General features: G+C 38.1%; 1 protein-coding gene and 1 long non-coding RNA gene across 4 annotated transcripts in view; both read right to left on the bottom strand.

Moving 5' to 3' along the window:
* Nucleotides 1-2729: 2729 nt before the first annotated feature.
* LOC136790372 (uncharacterized) lies at nt 2730-12694 on the bottom strand. The gene is made up of 2 exons (XR_010830202.1): nt 11772-12694; nt 2730-11705 (listed from the first exon to the last, which is right to left on the bottom strand). It is a non-coding gene; the product is annotated as an uncharacterized lncRNA (long non-coding RNA).
* A 1970-nt stretch (nt 12695-14664) lies between these two features.
* BTBD9 (BTB domain containing 9) overlaps nt 14665-23518 on the bottom strand; it is a 125738-nt gene continuing 116884 nt past the window's right edge. For all 3 annotated transcript variants that reach the window (XM_048080070.2, XM_048080072.2, XM_048080073.2), the window contains exon 12: nt 14665-22222. In XM_048080070.2, coding sequence (XP_047936027.2) covers nt 22028-22222 — 195 coding nt within the window. In that variant the 3' untranslated portion in view covers nt 14665-22027. The remainder of the gene's footprint in view (nt 22223-23518) is intronic.

The following is a 23518-nucleotide window of genomic DNA, read 5'->3' as shown; positions in this document are numbered from 1 at the left end:
ATTTGCAGTCAAGTTACAGTCATCAATTATACAAGATCCTCCACCTGACTTCAGGGACAGTCTGGCAGTCAGAAATGCAAGTTCATCCTGAGTTTCACTTTTTAACCTATCTGCTGAGGCCTAACTTTACCACTTTTGAGCTTCTGTCCTACAGAGAGCTTAAACTGTCCTCCATCTCTAGACTGTAAATACCGGACCTGGCATTGTGTTGAAGGGTACTGGTTTGCTGTTTTGCTGCTACAACCCTCAGAGAGGGCTTTCTCTTGACCAGAGTCCACAAAATAAATTCCTACAGGTCTCAGCCTCGCTGGCGGGTTAGTAAGCCTCCTTGCTTCCTGACATCAGAAGAAGGATATAACATGAATACAAAGTGGCCATGAACATGGAGAAGACTGCGGTTATTTCGAGTTCATATTTTTACCGGCTGTTAATCATGCCAGCAGTTTCCTTCCACTCTGCTTCATGTGCTGAGCCTCCTCATTTCCTTTAGTCACAAATTAGTGCACTTGTCAAGCAAAAGGATTCTCACAAAGTCCGAGGCTGCTCTGAATTCGGTGATTGTCAGCCCTGACAGCCTTTCAGCTAAGTTTACTGGGTACGTTTTAGCAACTCCATTCACAGAAAAACACTTTGTCACCAAGCTGAGATACCATATTGATCCCCGCTGGTTATATTGTAGAGTAGCCACTTTCCTGACACACGCTAGTGCCAAAGGGACGCTTGCAGCAAATGCACGCCATTAAATGATTGCCCAAAAGAGCAGGAGCAAGGCCCAGGAAAGAGGAGACAATAATGTGCAGAGCTTTGAATTTATTCATCTAAGATGCCTTGCTTCACTTGTTGGTTTCTCCACCCTGTCTCAGCAGATTTTTCCCCTTAACATAGATGTTCCTTCCTACCTTCATAAATTGTAAATCTTATTTCCCAGACTGAATATAGCCGTGATGTTTAGTGGAAGCACACCAGGCTGAGCGTCAGTACAAGTACACAGACTTCTATAAATGTCTTGATTTTTTCCCTTAGGGAAGCCATAAGTCTTGTTTGGTAATCCAAACCCTGTTAAAGGGATATTTAGACAAAACATTTTTTATATTTTGAAACACAGATGTACTATTAGAAAGACACCTGTTTTAATCTCTTTTGCCTCTATGTATGAATGAAAAAATCAATGCCCCAAGTTAAATTTCTTATGTTGGCAGAGAGCTGGAGCAAATCTCTATTAAAGGCCATAGCAGGACTGAATACACTGGCTGCCTTCTGTAGTTTTAAAAATGTAATGAATATAGCATACCGTGTTTTCTACTGATAGAGACTGCTGCTCTGTGGATTCAATTTTCATGTAATAGACATTTGGGCAAGTCATTTTAAATCCATGATACAGTGTCTGGTATACAAAAATCTCTCTATATGTATTTTTTCACTATCATTTTCCTACCTTACCTATTATGTTGTGTTTGAAATTAAGAGTTCAAGTTCCTTGATGCAGGGACCCCATAACCTTTTTGCATTGTATAGGTGTTTAGAATTAGAGTGACTTTGTATATATATACATATATAAGAAGAGAACAACGATTGTTGTCGAATGGCAATGATTCCAACTTTCAGAGGCCCTCATGCATGTCTCTACCAGCTTTTACTTCCCATACAATGGATTCTGGGTTAGACTTGGAATTAAATACTGTAGGTGGGTCAACTGTGAGTGAAAACTATACCTATGCTCAACATTTTTACAAGTTTTTATTTATATGGATCTTCTAGTAGGCTGTCGCCCATATAAAGCGAGGCTTTCCACCCATCTAAGTGATCAGAAAACAGTGTTTTTACCATAGACACTTAAGCACTGAAGTAATTAGCTCAGTAGGCTTTTTATAGTGTTTCTTGAGCATTTAAAGATTCCTTTGTCTCATGAAATCACCAGCTCTTGGGGAAAGACATTGTCTTCAAGCCGTGTTTGTTCCACTGTTTCTGTGGACACCTAATCTTGCCATTGCTGGGACACTGATATTTACTTCTGATTTTACAATGTGTTTTATTTCAAGCTTTTTCTCTAATTCTACATTCAAGAAACAAATATTGATTCAGCCACAGAATTTAACGTTACTCTCCTAACTCACTGATCTAGCTAGACACATGCAATGCCCATTTCTTTGTTATCTGAATGCACGGGCAGAAAATGCCACACCAGTTGTCATGAAGAGTAAATAGAGTAGCAACCAAACAACTGTGCAGTCATGAAATCAAGTTTCTCTCAGATGTGCTTAGAATCCGCACTGGCTGTTCCACTCTTCTGATTGCTTTTCGCCAGAGCTCATTTTCTGGGTGACATGGGACAGCAAGACGCAGAAAGAATTTCTGAGAAATGACTGCATTTTCAATCTCTGGGCAGTGACAAGAGCAGCACAAACTGACCTCATCTATCACTGATGAACGCTCCCCATAAATACAAACAATGCAGGAAAGCAGCTGATATTGCAGCTTCTTTGGTAAAACTCCATGATTTAGTGTGTAATACAGCGGCGCTTACTGTGTAACTTTACTACAGAAGTCCAGGATTTACAGCAGCTCACTCTGTGCAAGAACATTGCCGAACACTGAGATTGGTATGAGGGAGAATTCGAAGAGTAGAAAGCTTGGGTAAATATAATACATGGCCTTTGCTCCTTTTAGCTGCTTTGTTTAATCTTTGATATGTATTTACCGGTTAGCTGAGAGACTTTTGGGGACCTAGATCAAACAAAGCTCTCACATGTATTTATTTTTAATACACGTGTACATATATTCACACATCTATGGCATAATTTATCTGGAAAAGTGGGTGAAGAGTTACAGGTAGGCTTGTACAGTAGTAGGTGCACAAGCAATATCTATAACCAGTTGATTATCCTCAGAAGAAACTCTGATAAGGATTTTTGTTTTATTTTATTAGTCTACAATTCCTATTTTGTTTCATTAATGCTACTGTATATCTGATACTTCAGATGTCAGACGCACTAATAGAATATAGGCAGTAACTATAAATACTGCTTGTGACAAAGATCTTAGCATATATCTTTTCCTGACTTACAGCCTTTGGTATTCACCGATCTACCTGATTTTGCCTAACAGGGAGAGTGAAAAAGGAGAAGGGTGGATATGGGGGTTGAGGGGCAGAACATGACAGTTGTTTGTGTATTTTCTGTTTTGAAACCATAAGGAAGACAATACAAAAGCAATTTAAGATAATACATTTCTCACATTAATGTTTTTTGTTACCATTAATTCATCTTTGTTGATGGTATGCACACACTGCTGCCTCTCAAAACCAGTGACATCTTTCTGTCTTGCTTTTTGACATCTGGCGGCATTGTAATAAGACATTGTATGGAATTCCTTTATGAATATGAATAGAAAAGTCAAATAGATACCTGAATGATGAACATTCATTGCAATAAACCATGCTATGCTGTGCTGTGACATGTCTAGTAGGGACTAGAAAAAGCAGCATCTTCATTTATTTATTTTTTCAGCAATGGTCTGAACTTGTTTTTCTTCAGCACCAGAAAACACTGCAGTAAGTGTACCGCTAATATCCTGAGGAACCTCGCTTAGTTTGCATTTCTTTAGATGATGTCTTAGGATGTGTTATCAGTGTGACTCGCTAGCTTCACTGACTCCTGTTGCCCTCTGCAAGAGGAGCCTTAAGCAAGGCAATGCACTTGCTCTCTTCCACCACAATCACTTCCATAGATGTTCCCCCAGTGCAATGCTGTGAAAAGCCATGGTTTTTAGGAAAGGAAAAGTGAGACAGCGGGACAAGGGCTCAGGCTTGTAAAGCGAATTTTTCATTGCTTTACTATGAAAAGTATGTTTTAAATTATTTTCTTCTTTAGTGGAAATCTTATGAGCACTCAGATTTAACTTGGCAGTTTCACTGAGAAACTCCCATTTTCATATCGCATGGGTAGGACTATGGTATAGTACAACATTCCTGTGACAGCTCAGCAAAGATCCTTGAGCATGTACCATGTTGTAAATCTGCTGTAATGGAAGAAAATGTTCCTGGTCACTTCAGGGGTGGGGAGGTCTCTTTACTGTTATTCCCCTCACTTTGCAGTGGAAATCAAGGCATAGTCAGCTGCAGGTAGTAGGATCTCAAGCTGCCTGTTTGTGACAGTTTCCATCTTAGCATGTTTCTCTTCAGTATATGATGCCTTCTGCTCACTCTTTGGTGTCTGTACAGCTTTCAGTATTCAGATATTCAACTTTAAAAGCTTTCCCCAATTTAACACAGAGCCCCTGATGCATCCCTAACTAGGGAGGATAATTAGATGAACCAGGCATACAACGATGTTCCACTAAGGATAGTCTCTGTGACAAACCTTTGAAAAGCAAAAGAGAAACTCCCACTGGAATACATAAAGAAGCAGTAACCATATGGGGATTGTGATGTTGAATATATCTGAGAAATCAAGAAAAAATATATATCAGGATAAGTCAACATATGGCAGGCATCAGCAAGGCTTAGGCATTCTCAGCTTGAACTGTGTGTTTCTTGCACAGGTCACAGAATAAATACTAATGCCAGGAAAAAAAATATGAAAGATCAAAGTTTGCACATGAGTTAAAAGCAACTCAACATGTGGGCACAGCAAGTAATTTGTGCAGCAAAATGAGGAGTGTAATATATCGCAAGCCGGTGCTTCTAACACCTGATTGCAACCACAGGGGTACAGCCACCTCAGTTCCCTCACCCTGCAGCCTGTTCCTCTGACCACCAGTATTTGCATTTTGAAAAAAGAGTAATCAGACCTCACATCTCAGGACAGTCAGTGATCATATGAAGGAATAATTAGAATTTTCCTTTGCTCAAATCTTATAAAATGCTGATCATCATGGCTTCTGAAAATGCACTTGAATCAAAAATTAAACAATTGTTTTTTTCTCCCCTCATTTTTTATGGATTGCTTCCTGACTCTCTGTCTTCTTCTGCTCAGGATTGTTCAACAGGTCAGGTATGTTATAGAGAAGTCTTCCGTTCAATCGGAGCACCAGGCATCAGCCCCAGCCAGCAGCGATGTAACTGATTTGACAAGGTAACAGTTGGGTGACATCATCTATGGTAGGAATAGTTTCCTCTCTTTCTGGAGGCAGTTCATACATTCAGAACTGGTCAAATTTGTTTTGCAATGCACCAGTCTATCATTCGGTGAAAGTGAGTTAGCAATTTCCAAGGTAATTCCCCTACTTCCCTGCCAACAGCTCTGACAGGAGTCCCTGGGGAAATAACTATTAAGCAAACACCTGTGTGTCCCCTATCTGTCAGTATCTCAACAACTCCAGTAGCGGGGGCTGACATGAAGGACCTGCCAGCTTTAACAGAGCCCAAATTCTGAGGCAGCTGAGATTAGCACAAACTCTGACTCAAGAGTGATAAAGACCTAGAGATATACTGAACAGTGCAAACTGCTGTTTTCCTAAATGTATTATGTTCACCTTGATACAATATATGTCAATTCTTACAATAAAAATCTCCCTTGAGAACCTACTGCAGGATTAGTATTGTCATCTGTCTAGTGTCATCTCTCTGGTGATGATACATCGTATTGTCATCTTGTCAAAATGATTAAGTGAGCTAAAAAGCTAGAATTTTAGCAGTTTCATGATAAATAAAATGCATGAAGTTCTTGTTTGTCAGCACCTGCTGTGTTTCAGTAATTTGGCTCTGAAGGGTGAGGGAAAAGAAAAAAGAAAGTGGAGAGAAAGACAGCTAAGGAAAACCATTAATCTTGAGAAAAATAAGATAGGCAGATTGCACAATCAACCTTAAAATTAAAATCACTCAACAAATGGGCAATTTTATTTACATTTGAGAACGAAAATGATAGAGCAACTTGCTACTTCACATTCTTAGAAGTAAAATTTACATGACAGCTGTTACCTAATATCTTCAACATTTTCAGGGGAACAGAATACTTTAGTATCTTCCTTGCAATAAAATGGACCAGTGAACAATTCCAACCTAAGCCTGAAATACAGCTTTGCATAACACCTAGGACAGGATAGTTTCTTCAATTAGATCATGGGTACAACTGTTACCTTATTTCATCATGAATATTTATTAAAAACAGGAGATGTTGCAAGTGACATTAGTGATGGAAGCTATACTGTAGTTATCTTCTTACAAACTTGTAATCAAGTTGAAAACATTTGATATTTTGGATTTAGACATTACACAAGCATTTCCAATTGAATAAAAGTCAACCATTAAATTTGATGTAGGACTGCTACAGGCAATTGTGGGGTATATGCAGTGACCTTCCATGGCATCTTAGATTTATGTGCCTACTATGTCGCAACCTAAGAGAGCATGGCTGGTTTGACCTGCTCACTATTGCAATCAGTGGGGAGAATCAGAAATCATATTTAGTCCACATAATATAGGTACCTATTAATTTAGGTATTTAGCCTACTTCCCACTGACTGCATAGGATTTGGCAGCGTTGTAAAGCAGCTTTTACAGATATCAACCTTACTTGTCAGTCCGTTGGTCAATATAGTCCTAAATATTCATGTTTCATCTGCTCCTTTCTGTCTCATCTTCACACAGTTAAAAACCCTTTCAACCATTACAAGAGCACCTCCTTGGCTATGGCTCATGATAGGCTAAAATGAAGGACCAGGTCTTTTCATGAGCTCCTTCACGTCTGGCCAAAGGATCATTTCCTGAAGATGAATAATAATCTTTCTTCCCTTTTCCTTATCCTGCTGAAAGAATATCTGAATTGTGTAACAGTTAAGCTTAGAAATCGTTACAAAGAAGTTATTGGGAGAGTCATTTCCCTAAACAGCTACCACTGAGAGCAGTTTTCAGAGTTTAAGCTTGAAAACACAAGAAAGAAAACGTCCTAGAATATAAATAAACTTGCAGTTTGCATTTTTAAGGTTGCAAGTATGAATAAGGACATGAGGGGAGTAACAGCACCCTCTTTGAGCAGAAGTTTTAATTGTCCTAGTCATGTACTGGAATGTCTAAATGCTGTCGATCACCCAAAAAGATTATATGCAAGTGTAATGAACCATGGAAGTTGTTAAACACACCATCAGTCACACCTGAGTCTTGCAAATGACAGAACATTACAGGATGTCTTGCTGTCTGTGGCGGCTACGCTCTGCTGCTGCACTTGGCCTACGTCTTGCTCAGGCCTCAGTAGGCCTCAATGAGATTGCTCCTTCAACAGGACCAAGGGAACCCCAGAGAGAGCTCATTCCAGGAAACAACCTGATAAGGAAGCTGAGCTTGACTACAAATCAATCACTTTATCTAATAAACATGAGAGGAAAAGCCTCATTCCTCTGTTATCTACAGAATGTGGTGAAGTCTGACACTGCCTCACTCCCTTGTTCAGGGCTAAGGGGGAGGAAGGGGGGATTGTGCAACGTGATTCCTAAACAAAGTAGTGAAAGAACTGAATCCTGGAAAATTCCTGACCAAAAGACAATGGCCTCGCAATCCTATAAATAGTGATCCCAAACAAGAACCCTTGGAGCTCTCCAGGGAGCACAACGGGCTGCACCCTCCATCTCCCGTTGAGCTGGGACACCTCTTAGGGTACCCCTGAGGGGAAGCACATCACAGGGCTGACTCCTTGGGGAACAAGCTGGTCTGCGGACAAACGCTGATGAGGGGGAAGGGCTAGTAATTCCTTCTGAAGGGGTATTTTGGAAGTGCATGACTGGATTCAGACCCCCAGGACCCTGCAGTAAGTCTCGGGTGAACCTTGCCATTCATAAATCTTTAACTAAGTTGCTGTTTCTAGTGTAGCAAATTCCTTTAGATCATGGTGTTAATTGGCTGATACTTAGATACTGATTGAGTGCTGTTAAAATCATATAATCTAAACTTATTTGCTATATAGGTATATAATAAATCTTTAATTGCTGCTACATTAGAGTTGTGTAAAATCTAATTCTACGATGCTGGCCTAGTCTAGTTTGAAACAGAAAGAAAGGTCAATCTAATGAAGAATTAGGATCTCATAAACTGTCCAGGATGACCTATGCATATTTATACTATTGCTCCCGATTCCAGAAAAGTGGAAAGAATGCTGGAGCTGACTGACTGTTCTAGTCAGGGGCTAATATGATGGTTGTGGGCTACAGCTGTGGCAAAACTCTCCCCAGTTAGTTTTTAAGACTTTGAAGTTACCAATGCAGTATTCAGTGTTCTCTGCCCAAGTATTTCCACAGGTCTGCAGTTAGAGACATTACTTTTGACAACGGAGCTGTCTGTATTAACCTGCATTTAAATAAATCTTTTCACCAGTTCAATATAAGAACACGGACAAAGAAAGTGTTTGTATAGTAGGGACATGCTCCATTTCCCTCTCAACAGATTGAACTTGAGAGTCAGAGAACAGTGCTGTCACTGATAGAAGCCCCTGCACGTTCAAGTTACAGTAGCACAAAGAAGAGGAAAGCTGCTGGGAGCAGGCCAACAGAGCAGACCAAGAAATCACTACCATTAAACATATGGGAAAGAGTTAAGTGTACATATCAACCGGAAAGCTGTTGACTGAAGATATTCATATACCACTACTGTTACGTCCTTCTGTATTTTAGCTGAAAAGCACATTCCTTCTAACAGCCTTAATCACAAAGGCTTTTCTTTCTTATGATCATCCTAATAGATTTTAACCTAGACAATACTATGACAGCAAGTAAACTATGCATTAATTCCTTTCCTCATTCCAGTCACTTACAAGGGTAGTTGTTTCTGTCTGATATTATCATTAATAACTACAGAAATTAAAATGTAACCATAATGTAAGCTTATGTATTTGCAGTGAACTTCTTCTGATGCCATACAGCTTAGAACATGACTAAAAGCACCATGACACATTTTCCATTTATATCAATAAAAACCCATTTATCTGCTTATTAATAGTAAAACTATTAGCTTAAAAATACTTCTGTAAGAGAAAGTGCCAGCTCCATTACGTGATGCTGAAGTTTGGACAGTGCAAGCAGCAATAAAATTACACTGTGTCAGCACCTTAGGAAAAATATCTTTTCACCCAGCAGTTGATAACAGAATGTGATAATGTCATGTCTGAATTAAAACAACAAGGATATTTATGCAGTGGTCTACCAAAGAGCACTCAGCATAAAGAACACACCTGTCAAATATATCTATTTGTTCCACATTCTCATTGATTTAAAAAAATACCCATCTTACATGTTCATTTCATGAGACTGTTACAAACCAAGACTTTTTGAGATCCTTACAGTGGCGTCGGTTTAATACATTGCAACGTTGGATTGATAGCAAATTGCTTTGTTAAAATAGACTTGTAGAACTGCACCAGAGAGCCTCAGGCATTTCCTAAGCAACTTTCTAATACTCTTTTATTATACTCTATTGATACGTTCAAGAACACTTGTTTGTATATGATTTCTTCACACATTTGTCTAAGGAAACCATGAAATCAGGCTGCAAAATAGCTATTTCTCAAAAATGAATACCTCCAAATACAGCTCAGACTTGGTCTAACGCACGGTCTCCAAGGTAAGAACAATTAGGAACAGTTGTTGCTAGAATCACTTTTACTTTTATATGGTCGTTAAGCAGAAATTCTGGAATCCTCAACAAAGCTTATTAACTAAGAATACAATAGCCCACATTTTCAAAACTCACAATTTCTACAAATCAAATTAAGGATCTCTCATTATCCAAGCATGTGCATGCACATAACTCATTTGCTTGGAGCCATTTGCATACATCAGGTACACAGAGGTATGGGTGGATACATGACCTACAAGCAAAGAAGTCTTTAGATTAAATAAACGCATTTGTGTCTCAACCTATGTTGTTGCCCTGTGCATGAGCCCCATGCACCAAGGCACACAACTGGAGAATAAGGGAGGCACAAGAAAGTAGCCACAGGCAGTCATCAGAAGCAGGTGCATGGGCAAGCACTTGGCAGTGAATGAGGATGACCAAATTCCCAGGCTATCCCATAGCTACGCTTCTTTGGCTGGGTGGTGGATTGATTTGCAGGACACAACACATGCAGTCCCTGACCAGTGGCTCATGTCTTCTAAAATCACACTACATGCAGTAGTGAAGGACTCCAAATGAAAGAGGGGACAGGTAAAAGCGTATGATCCAACAGATGTGAAAGTGTAAAAACTCTTCCCCAGGGAAGAGATGAGCTGTGTTTCTGTGTTTCCCCTTTGGTAAACACACAAAAAACTCAAGATGGCTTTTGCAGAGGAAATAATTACCTCAGAAATTTGTTAGGTGCCTTGAAAAAGTAAATAAGCACAATAATACATGTGATCAAGTTGGCATATTTACGTTTCCAAAAAGCTTTAGATAAGGCTCTTCATGGCATCTCACTCTGCTATGGACTACTAGAGAAAGGATACCAGGGCACAGAGACTGTATCTCTCCAAAGGCTCAAAGCAGCAGAGCAGGACACAGAATGTCCTCTCTTAAAGAATAACTATTTGAAAGATAGGAAGCCAAATATACCTTTTATATTCTAAAAATACCTTCTCTTGCCAATTTGATTTTATCCTAGAGATGATGATATTTCAGTGCTAAGCGATACCACTATCTCCCCTACACACGCACTGTGAATCTTAACATTCAAAACACACAGTGTTTGATCAAACGGAATGACAGAAGCTTGCATTTCCATGAATACATCGATAACAACTGGCCCACATCCTCTCTGCAAACCAGGAGGGAACCCGTGTAGCAGTCAGGCAGTTTGTTGCTGATAGGAGCCAAGATCTGTGAATATTTCAGTTCCCCCCCTAAGACTATACATCTTGGGGGGGAGGAGGGAGGGAGGAATAATAATAAAAATAAAAGCTTAAATTTTTAAGCTTCAACCTCCAAGCTTAACATCTTAAAAACTAGACAGCGAAGAACAGTTCATAAATGGGGCTAGAGTTACCACTTTACCATTGCATAGACTAGATGTGCAATTTCCCAATGTCTCTGCTGCATTAAGGGATATTTTTGTGACGCACTCACTCTTGTTAAATGGGATACACTTTGTTCTTCTGATGCTTCAGAGAGAACAAAACAAAACATAACACAAAACCACACTCCCTGGTATAGAAGCTTGGCATATTATTGGGAGAGAAAAAAGGGAAGAGAATGGGAAAGCACAGGAGTAGAGAGATTCAAGTAAGATATACGAATCTCTCTCTCTTTTGCCTTAAGCTATAAGGAAACCATTGCCTACATACTTAACCTACTTTCCAGATTTACTTTGTTTAGTACAGCCTAAGAGGATTTTTAAGTAGTAGTTCATAAAGGGCAAATTATAAAATGAGTAAGTAACAAAAATATCACATCGATGTGCATTTTGCTCCCTATCATGAATACAAAATGACTGTGACTTGGTATGTGTCTGGTCTCTCCAACTCGTATTCAAATGATGTGACAGTGTTTTAAGCTTAAATTGCTACTGCTCATTTACAAATGAGTCCATCCTTTAGAATTAGAAACAACTTAGAAATCAGTCCCCAGGCTGTGTAGCATACAACTGCCTCGCCTACTGTTTGGAAAGGTGTCTGCATTTCCATTTCAGTCTTCAATTCCTCACAATCCCTTCCTGTTAATAGATATTTTACCAGCCTAAGCACATAAACTGGATTCTTACCAAAGAAATGAGAAAGAATATTTCTTCCTAACTTTGAGTTCATCCAACCTTTATTCCTCTCCTATCCATGCTTTGTAAATGTATTTTTCCTTCCTAACTTTGAGTTCATCCAACCTTTATTCCTCTCCTATCCATGCTTTGTAAGTGTATTTTTCCTTCTAGTATAATATATCCAACACTCGCTATGAATTGCATTATCCTGAACATAACCAAAATTTTGCCTGAGGGCTGCAATGGAAATTTCTCCAAGCCCTCAAGAGAGCTCTGATTCCCCAGGATAGAGCAAAAAGCATTTACCTTCTTTTTAACTTGGCCACATGGCCTGGGAATGCAGATATTTTCAACATGTACTACTTTTCATTGACTGGGTTATACCGTTTTCTGGCTTACATTTAGTCCGTACTATTTTAGGCAAACATTATCTCCAAGGCAAGCCTTCCTTGCATAAGTATCCCCATATATTAAAAATGCCAAAATTTACTAAGTGAGGTGACGGGCACTTTATACTCCAACTTCTATCTTAAAATCACTGGGCATTTACTCTCCAAACCTGACAACTGTCAAACTTATTAACAATTATATGTCTAATCAACATACAGAAGAAATCAGGTCTAATTATATTATGCCATTGCATGGATTACTACAGCACCTTGGTTTGATCTTACAATTTGGTATCATACTTCTGTCTTCTGTGTTTGGCCTCTCCATTTTCTAGTTAACAAAGACTATGCATTTATGAAAGGAACACACACCCACAACTGCTTAAAAGATTACACAAGAGAGGATTTGATTGTTGTTACTAGAGAACAGAACCTGCTTTGGGGCATGAAGTTCTGAAATCCAGGCAAGGCTTACAAAACTTCTGTTTAGCAAGTGAAGTTGAAAAAACAGGTTGGCAAGGGCCTGTTATTTATGAGGCAAATGCTCAGTGTTCCCGACTTTCATGGAAGTCCTAAGGAAACCAAATGCTAAGCACTTCTGAAAATCAAATTTTTTGTTTGTTTGAAAACAAATAGATTCCCAAGTTTGCAAATAGTCGTCCCCCCCCCCTCCCCCCCCTTTTTTGGGTGAAATAAAGTGATGAAATACCAATTCACACAGTACTTCTTCCTGAAAGTACAGCAACACAACCTGGTAGCAGCCCACTGCAGCTGTTGTCCTCAACATTTGCCACAGCATCATGGAGTCCCATTAGCCTGCAAGTCACTATGAAAATCACCAGCATTTTTTATGTCATATTTAAGCTGCTGCATTATGAGTTCTACATCAATAAAAGTCTTGCCGTGCTACGATGTAAGTCCAATTCTGCCAGAAGTCTCTTATTCTTAAATGCAAAATGTGAATGGCACCAGACAGGCTGTACCATTACTTTAACAAAACTGCAGACAAATTGTTAAGCACAAAAGATCACTTTATTTCTCAAATCTCACCTCTCTCATTCTTGAAAAGGTGGCATTTCTAATCATCACTATTTTAAATATATTCTTTTTTTTTTTTTTTTCCTGTGCAGTTAAATACTTTTAAGGAAAAATCCCCAAAGAAATAAATACAAAGCACAAGAGTTTCACTTGACGTTTTGATTTGAGCATTGTCTGGTCCTGCATTCACTTTGGAGAATTTGGCTGCTCTATGAAACTCTTAAATAAGAAATCCAGAGCTAGCCTTCCTTGCTCTCCATAAGCCTCTGCTTATCAGCTGTTAATACAAACTGTTAATACAACGCTGGAGCATGCACAGCATAGCTTATAGCAGTTTAATAATTCTACAACTTCCGTTACAAATACATGTTGTTACTACAAAGAATATAACTGTGATGCATCTTTTTCTAGATGTACATAGAAAATTTTGTGTTACAAAATGCTTGTTTGATGATGTGCATGTCTGCTGGTTAAAAGGAAATCAGTACAAACAAGGCTTACTGCCTTGCTGAGTGGATAACTTACAAAACCAGACAGTTCCCAAAGTTATTGATTGGATCACTGCTGCACAATCTGCAACCAGCATTCTCCCTGAAACCTAATTAGCCCAAATGGTTGGCAATGCATATCCACTGCAGTATAAAACGTTACCAAGGTCATCAGAACATGCTGTGTGGGGGATTATTCTCGTCTGATAAGCACAGTCCAACACAATTGTGAAGTTCTTGCTAACAGCCAGAAATGGAGGTCTGACACCACAATTTTTATGACGGTTGTCACAGTAAACGATAGGTAAAAGTAGTCCAGTGCAGGCAATATCACTTTTCTTCAAAGAGCTGAGACCAGAAAGTCAAAGCACTTCCCATATCAGAAGCTGTGCTCCTTAAATGTTTTCTGTGAAAGAGTTCTGAGTATGAACCTGAATGGGTGTGCCTCTGAATTCATCCCAATTAAGTGTCTTACTCCAGGGAGATTGTGCTCCTGAAATGCAGTCGCTGCCAGGCAGGCTGATTTAGCTACATATACGTGCATTTAGAGAACATTCAAAGGCCATGACAAAGTATTCACTGTAGCTGAAAATCTGTTCACAGCAAGGTCTGAGGTAGTTTAGAACCAAGTTATGGGAAATCGATGTTTAGGAAACATGAGAAAGAAGGAAAGGGATTTAATGCACAAAACTGTCAAGATACAATGATAATTGCAACAGAAGAGGGGAATGTAACCACGGAGTTTTTAACTCCTGTCTGTCACGAAAGAGGAGCACTGACAGAAATGAGTGGAAGAAGTTAATTAATAGCTGAAATTCTATTTAGCCTGGCTCCTAGTATTTAATTTACAGTATCTGAAGGAACAATATTAACAGTCACTCCAGAAAGACAATAATCCAGATAATAATAAAATTGAGCAAAGCAGAAAGGAAAGAAAATTTTACAATATATTGGACAAAGTTAATAGACATGGGCACCGAATTGTGAAGTAATGCTGTATTTCTCAAAATGAGTCCATGTACTCAGTGTGATGCTTCAGTCTTCAAGTAGCTGAAACACCTTCCCCACAGGTACTCTGAAAAGTTACAGATTCTTTCGAGGTTCACTTTTGACAATGCAGTTTATTGAGAAAACAACACTTATATACAACTAACACAGTGAACAATGAAAAACTAACAAATTGAACATATATGAACATCATTTGAAAGAGAAACACGTACAATTATATTTGACTTAAATTGGATAAGCCTGCACAAAGCCTGACCTACAATTTAAGTCAACAGAAAACCTCTTAATGATTTTTCTCTTAAGGGTAACAGACTGCAGATTATAGAAGTACAAGCTTGAAATGGGCTAGTGTTTCCCATAGCCACAGCCAGCCAAATTTAAATTTTGCTCACTAGCACTTGACAGCCTAGCAGGAATCAACTTTGAAGTCTGACATGAATGAACTGGGACTAGGATACTTTATCCCACATAAGACAATAAAACAAACAAAACAAAGCAAAAAACTTAATATATTACAATTTGGAGGAAAGTTCCAGGGAACACTGCAGCAACAGCAAAGCAATTCTAGGCAGGGAGAAAAAGAAAAGGAGTAACAAGCAGACTGGGGGAATCCTGCAGGAAAAAGAGGTGTGAGGTCAGGAGACATACAGAAGTAGCTCAGACTACAGGAATCGGACCTTCATGTTGCTCTTCCCATAAAAACTACTAAAGCCTTGCTGCCTACATTCTCTTCCTCTGATCAGTACTCATATTCAGCTAAATAATAGATTCCTTACCAAAATTCACTGAACTAAAAAAAGGCCATGTCAAAACACATCTCTTCAAAGTCACTTCAACTTACGAAACAGATACATTGTCTGAGCTATATATGCACAAATGCATACGAGTAACTACATAGCAGTTTTCTCCCCCAATTTTCTCCTCCTTGCAACTCCAGCCCTTGCTCTAAGTGATATGTTTCTAACCTAATCATTTAAGACCCACAAGCCTTCTACTACTCCATAAAAACATTTACTCAAAATATTTACCTCTCAAAATGAGTATGTTACCTCATTCCTGAAACAGACCCAAATCATGCAACATCAATGCATGTGCTACTAAAAACAGCTCAAACTCCCAGAATTATCCACGTGGAATCTGGGACAGCAGAAGAAACCTGTCTCTGTGCTCCAGCAATGAACCCTCTGAGATTGTTTCAAAACTGGTTTCTCAGTGTGAAAAATGAAGAAAAATTCCTGTGAAGAACCCTACAGTCTTTTAGCAACTGAAAATAACTAAAAAAAATGCCCCACCAGATAAATATGGAAGATGCCAAAAAACAATTCAGGGGACTGACCATGCTTCGAAAGCACAATCCAAAACCTTTCATTAAAGACAAAACTTCTTCACATCCATTATTAAACACAGTTATTGGATTCTAGGAATTGACCATAATCAACCTAGCAATTATAGCTCAGTAGTAGAGAGACAACATATGTGTGATGTAGATGATATGAGGAAATATAAGGAAAATGAATGATTTCTGGAAGGCATGCAAGTTCCCTACTTCCTCTCCAGAAAGAAGCCGCAAGTATTCACTCCAATTACATGGCACAGAGTTTTAGAGGTGCAAACCTTCATCTCCACAATAATACAGCCTGACTTACTAAGATGTTTCAGGCGTTACTTGATACTGTTTGGACAAACAGCATTTGTTGTAAAACAGCACAGAGGTTAATTTTGTAAGCTCCTTAGCATAGACAGTAGTGGTGATGCATCTGTTGGAGTCACTGGATAACCCAGAAGGCCCCAAGAAAGCAGGTAACCTTCTTCTAACTGAGGGATGAGGATCTGCACAAAGAGAATGGATGCACCAAAATGCTAAACACAGAACAGATGAGTAAAAGTTTTAGCGAGAAAAAGTACTTAAACTTCACCAACAGTGCAGCTCTCCTTCCTCTAAAAAAGCCCAGGGCCCACCTGAAGAAGCAGGAGGCACTGGAGAGGCAGATTTGCACCTAGGCAGACTAACTCATCACTCATTCAGATATTTAGCTATAATAATGTACATTCAATTCCCATAACATTTATGTAATGAATCAATTATAATTTTTTCTTTCAGAACACTGACCTGTGCTATTCTCTTAGGTTGGAACAAATGGGAAAATAAAGAATTCTGATGTCCTGGTGGGGTGATAATCTCTAAAGCCAAGGGCATGTTATTACTTAAGTGCAGAGCTGATTATTCACTTATTTCCACCATTTGTATATATCACAGTAATTAAACACATATGGTACTACAAAACTGATGCAAGTAGTTAATTTAGTTAATAGTCAACAACAGATACTTGCAGTTTCCTCATATTATACTACAGCTGTTTATTTGGGCTTTCTTTAGCTAAGAAGAGTTGCAGGATGATTTTTAAAACTATTTTTTCAAAACTATTTTTTCAAAATCAAACATAGGCCCAGATTCTGTCACGGACTATTGGTGTGACTTCTATACTACCTCAGTCAATGCTTTGCAATGAAAGCTTGCAAAGGGCCAAAAGAATGCACGTGCATTTCGAGCAGTTAACAAAACTCACCTGGAGGCTCGCTCTGCGAAGACTGCAGGCCATAGCACGCAGGTAGCTAGGAGGAATGTGCCTGTGTTCTTGGGACTGCACCACTGCCCTTGAGATGAGTGTTTGGTTTGCTCTGTTTTACTTACACCCCGCTACAGCCAAATTGCCAGCTCCTAACAACTGGGCAAAAACAGCTTTGGACCTGCTTATCCATACCTTGTTTAGACATTTGCACATTTTAAGCAACCATAAAAGAGATTCTGCATCCTGCCATACCACATGGGTAACATTTCATACCTTTTTATTTGGTTGGTTTTTGTTTTGTTTAGGAGCTTTAGAACCTGTTCTAAATTCAAGCTAAGTGATTAACCGCAAGGTCAATTCAACACATATGAATATTTAGGTACTCCAACTAACCCTGACCCAGGACTTCTATTACTTGTATCCTGTACAAAGCTTTGGGAAGCTTCTATATGTAATTTAACCAGCACAACCAATGACAATCAGTTCAGAGACAACTAAGGGTTCTGACCTAAATACATCATCAATTAAGAGAGGGGGAAGGGAACCAGGCCTCAAGTGTCCTCTAGGATCTACAAGTTACTGTTTTTAAAGCACAGTTTAGCCCTCTAGGAACTGATATGATGACGCACAAACCTAAACATTTACTCTTAAACACATTAAGTATTACTTGCTCTGATATTTGCTGACTACTCCAGCCACAACAACAAAAATACCAATGCATTCATTTGCCTGTTTGATGGTGTATTATCAACAGTTGTCAAAATACAAGCCAACAAAGACGTTCACAGAAGAAAAACAACATATAGCTTTTCTGGTTTCTGTTAAAACACAGCTACATTCTCATTCCATATTAAGTGTCTCTGAGTGGGCGTCACTGTATAAGCAGAGCTAACACACAACAATCAGACAAAAATGGCATTAACTTTGCCTTCTAATCTTCACACTGATTCTAGATGTACAAAACATTGCTCAATAATGAGTAGATGTTACATGCATTTGGTTAGAAGAAGTGGAAAAACTACTGATATCGTTGCCTTTCTTTTCTTTCACAGAAGCTGACTCTTACCAAGTCAGATGGCAGACTGAAGACTCTCTAATTTGATGTTATGATTAGTAGAGATGAAGATGCATTAAGTTCATTTGATCTTTTCAGCAATGATGAGAAACACTCAGCTCCTTCATGAGTTATCATATTAAATAAGCAGAAGAGATTTGCATGGAAAAGGCATGAAATGGAGATGTAAAGGAAGGAAAGTGCAATGAAGAACAGATCCTTCCCTAAAAACACTGCTGATTCTTCCCTCTGTGCTCTTTTACATTAGTCTTGGATTACCTTCTCTCACTGTAATTCCTATTAACATACCATTCAATTTTGTTTTAGAGCTGCTTTTCCCAGATAAATAAGTTTTACAAATACTGAATTTACTCTTGTTGAAGTTGATTTTTGGCCCTGGATTTCTGTGAATAAAAATATTTTAATTAATTTGAAATTGGTTAATTAAAGAGACTTTAGAAAGAGCTTTGTTGAGCTCCGTGTGAGTTAGATCTAACTCTGAATTCAACCTATGGAAGAAAAACAGAGAAAAAGAAGCCCGGAGAATTTGAAGGTAACAATAACTATAGCTCAAGTAGTAAATAGAATTAATGGTTCAATGATGACAATATAGTTCTGTTACCTAGAAAATTAACAAAAGATCTATCTCATAGTTTCTGGCAAGAATATAACGAACACCTGGTCAGTTCTGCTCTACCTCTGTTGCAAATAAAATATGAGTTAAGTGATCATGCACTTCTGAATAATTATATTATTTCATGACCCTGATAGATCCTGATACTGTAAATGCCCTGATGTTAAGTCATAACAGCACAACTTACTTCCACTGAAAGCAAAAAAAATTAATAAATAAATTAAAAAAATCAGAAGAACATACAAGAGCTACATCTGATATTAAGAGTCAATAAATAAAGACAATAATTAGAAAGCATGAGAATACTCGCACAAAAGCACAGATCAGTTCTGTGTGGTATTTTCCTTTGCCTCTAGTAATTATCTCTTGCTGCCACTATGTTTAAAGCAGGAAACTATACTAGGCAATAAAGATATCAGGAGTGTTTGTAGGTGGATGATATTAGAAGACCATGAAGAGTTCAGGTCCCTTACACATTTCAGCATTATTTCTTAGAATAAAAAGGTAAAGGATTCACTAGAAATTGTCAAGCAAGGTTTACCTTAAAGGCCTGAAAGCTCTGTGACACTTCTGACTTAGTCACAGGTTCTAAGAAAAACTTTAACAGAAAAAAATAAAGATTGTAAGAAAGGCCAAATGTGACTGACAATACCTAATACTAAAAATTTTGATTTCTCTGTATGAAGGGACAATGATAAACTGATTTTTGTTTTGAATTATTTTTGGGGGTAGGTATTGGAAGTTCTGTAGGAGCTGATTCTTTTTGTTTTGGGAATCTCTCCTATCTGTTCATTCAGATTCCTGGCAGAGAGCTAATGTCATGGGAATTAAATAGACATTTCTCTTCAACAGTGAGTCATAGTACAAGATCAAAAAGGATTTGCAGTAGCTTACGGTCTGTAAGGCTTATTAGTATCCTAAAAATTAATTGTGCACATCAAAGATTACAAACTGAAAATCCTGTTCTTTCTCTGAGTGCCTAAACTCAGAACAGCTGGCACAAACCTTCCCACCCCCTTTTTTTTAAGCATTCCCTATAACAGTGACTATTAAAGGCTAACAGCTAGGAAGTTATGCCCTTTGCTTGCCCACAACTTGAGAAAAGCAAACTTGTTTGATCAAACTGCAAACAAATACCACCACTGACAAGGAAGGACTTATCTACCAAAGACAAGACATGCTCCACGCATCTCAGTAGTTCCAGCATGGCTTACAACTAGAATAGAGGATTTTTCTTTTTTAACTTCTCAAATAAAAAAAAAAAATCCAACTTTTTGGACTTACACAAAAGAATTGCGTCCCCAGTAGCTAGTCTCAATTTTTTCATGCTCCAAAGGCTGTTAGGCCATAAGGTAATCACAACCAAGACTAGGTGCTGGCTCATGAGCAATAAATATCCTGCCTCACAGCTCGGGGCTGTACGAGGCAGCCATGGCACGTATTACAAGTGATATATAACGCAGTGCGCATGCATCTTCACTCACAGACATCACAAGTCAGAAAAAGGCAGTGGCAAAGGAGGGGACTGCACGCAAATGTCTGAACCCAAGAGTAATTTGACAATGAAAAATAGTGTAATACTATTGATGAAGCCTAGTCATTTTTATTGGAAACAAGAAAGCGGAAGCATTTCTCCTTTGAAGTTTCTACTGATTCTTTGCTATTGTGTGTTATGTTTCTTCCTGTTTTAAGCACAACCAGTCAGGAAATTCTTTAAAATTAAGTAGTGTGACAGATTAGCATACTATTTGCTATATTGATATAACTCATTTTATCAGTATGGTTATGCAAAGGAAAACCATATTTATCCTGCACTAGCTTTCTTTTTCTCTGACAAGCTTATCTGTCACCAGAGGAGATTCCAAGTTCAAAAAACTGGTTAGCTGACATTTCCAACATAATATGCTTTGTGAGGAGTAACAACCTCCTAAACAATTTTGCCAATTACATCACTGTCGCAATACAAAAACACTTCATCACACACTGACAGACCACCACGGAGCTCTTCCTAAAAGTCATGTAGGTCTGGAGAATGAGAGGCTGTGTTCTCATCAATATGGAAACACTCGGAACAAGCAAAGTAGTACACAATTTAATCCAGACGGACATGGATGGATAATCAATTCTGTGATGTAAAGCAATAGTCAGATCCTTTACAATACTGTGTAAAAGCATCGCATTTTTTGAAGATTATGAGAAAAGTTTATGTGAGGCCTTTAAATTTTTAGCTCCAGAGTGTAAAGCATTTTGTCTTGGATACAAATAAGTTTCTTCAAATTCTTCTTTTTGTATTCAGAACAACTGCTTTTCAGTGACTAGATGCAGTTCCATTTTTCTATGGCAAAAAAAGAAAAATAAAAAAAGATGATCTGTTGCAAGTTTTCTTAGAAACATAAGTAAAATTTAAGCAATAATCTTCATGAGTGAAAAATAAGCTTTTCTCAAGATGGAAGTTTGATTTAGGGATTCTCTTTTTGAGTATAAGAAATGACAATTTTGTACTTCGAAAAGTTAACTAAGGTCAAGATTAACATAGCATCCATTAATTAGTTTGTTGATATCATGAAGGCTTTTCTTGTCATCCCACTGATGAATGAGGGAATTTGCATCTCAGCAGGTAAACATATTTGATACTTCCTTAATCTACTGCACAGCATTTGCTACAGCCAAAAATAAGAAAAAGTGGGATACAGAGTTAAAACAATTTAAAAAAGAGATTACATGATAAAAAGAAATATGAATGAAGAATAACTTTTAAAAATAACGTGTTCTGTACTGATGTGTTTTTTAAACATTTTCTTTGCTAATGGAAGCCTTCAGGGAATAAATATTTGTTTCATATGCCTTCCATTCTGCTCAAGTCATTTTAGGTTTTCATTGTAACTCTGCCTTTTTTTTTTCCTTCTGTTCTCCTTGCCTTGGTTAGATTAGAGAGGTAGGTGTTAGTGGGGTACTTGATGAAGATTGAAGACCTATTTTCTCCCCCCTTGAAGACCAGCCTGATTTGAACAAATTGAGGAGAGTGAAGCAGTCTCTTCATGTCCTTGGGAAAAGCCTTTGCCATTTCAGTATTTCCATCTTTCAGACATGGTCCCCTTTGTTCACAGAGAAAAAGAAAGAAAAGGTACCAGCACAAGAAAATTCTGAATGATTTTATATAATGTCAATGGGGCTGCAAAAGCTCCCTTTCAGCCTCCTTTACGGTTGGTGAGCATGTGAACGCGAGGTGGATCCAGGAGGGGAATGCAGGGAACTAGTGCTTGCAGCTCGAACAGGGCGAGAAACAAGCTGTTGTCCACCACCTCCCACCTCTGTTGTTGCCACTTCCTTACAACCCTCATCCTTGTGGGTACCGTTTTGTGCTGGGCACTCAAAATGCACACAGTGAAAAACCTGGAAAGAACAAAAGATGAAGATAAAGCAAAACAACTAAATGCTGTCAAAAGCATGATCAAAACAAGATGAAATCTACATGGAAGTATGCAGGCCAAATCAGTACTTAACCAAATTAGAGTGTTTCAGCATGATGTCAAAAACATCTTTCCATGTGTCATAAATATTGCAGTGACATAATGAGAGTGGAGCAAGAGAAGGCCTCCAAATTATACAAACCTTTACTTATGGCACCAAAATTCAGAAAGACAACAATTCAGAAAGTTCAATGGCAGATAGAGATATTTGTAACTGATTTTTCCTTTGCCAAGTGGCATAAATATCTACTACATGCTATTGGAAGACAACAACAATTATATTAATTGTTTTAAACGTATCTTGTGATCTAATTACATCCTCCAAAGACTGAATGTTCATTCACATGAAAAATGAAATTTAAATCATTACCAATATGACTCTATTTCAAGATTGCCTTCTTCTATAATAGCAACGATAGTTCTACAGAGATATCCTGAAGTATGTAGAGATGTATTCAGACTGTACAAGGAAACTGTCGCTGTATCACATGAAATATGCCCTTTGAAACAGTGATCAGTTTCTGATATTTCAAAGCAACCCGGACCACTGTACAGGTGAGTGCTTCCTGAGTAAGAAACTCATCTGTTAAGTATTTTTTTCAATATATTTTCTACTTGACTTTTACTTAAACTTGTTCTTGACTTGCCTCGGAAGATAAAAGGGAGGAACACTTAAACTGTTACAAAACTTACTTCTACATCATTTGTCACTGCTATGAATTGCACAGCTTTGCCACATAGTAATTTAAGTATTTTCTTATATTGCTTTTAAAATTTCCTGTTTTGTCATTTATTGTAGTTTTATAGCTAAACTTTGACAAACATTAAAAATTGAATTTAAAAATTGTCTTAAGTTAATTATGTAACTTTTGAATGACATCTCCTATCATTCATCTTGTAAGTAGTTCGTATCTTTAAAGCTCTTCTCACAAACAACGGGAATCTCTTATAATCCTACCTGCCCTTTCCCAGGCCCTTTCAAGTTAAAGTGGACAAAATCAAATACCATAAACAAAACACAGGTATACTACATATTCATAGAAGACTACACACTATTGTATTTTCTAACCTTTCTTTAATACAACTGAAAATCCTATTATGCTTTTTGACCATCCTTGCACAAGTGTGTATAGAGCAGATATCTACAATGACATGCCTAAAGTAGCCCCTGGGTCTTTTCTGAGGAGGTGGCTAGTTTTTAATTCAAATCCTGACAGCA

Source organism: Anser cygnoides, chromosome 3 (genome assembly GCF_040182565.1).
Source record: "Anser cygnoides isolate HZ-2024a breed goose chromosome 3, Taihu_goose_T2T_genome, whole genome shotgun sequence".
Taxonomy (NCBI): domain Eukaryota; kingdom Metazoa; phylum Chordata; class Aves; order Anseriformes; family Anatidae; genus Anser; species Anser cygnoides.
The sequence above is the reverse complement of the archived record's forward strand: the minus strand, read 5'-3'. Positions and strand labels throughout refer to the sequence as shown.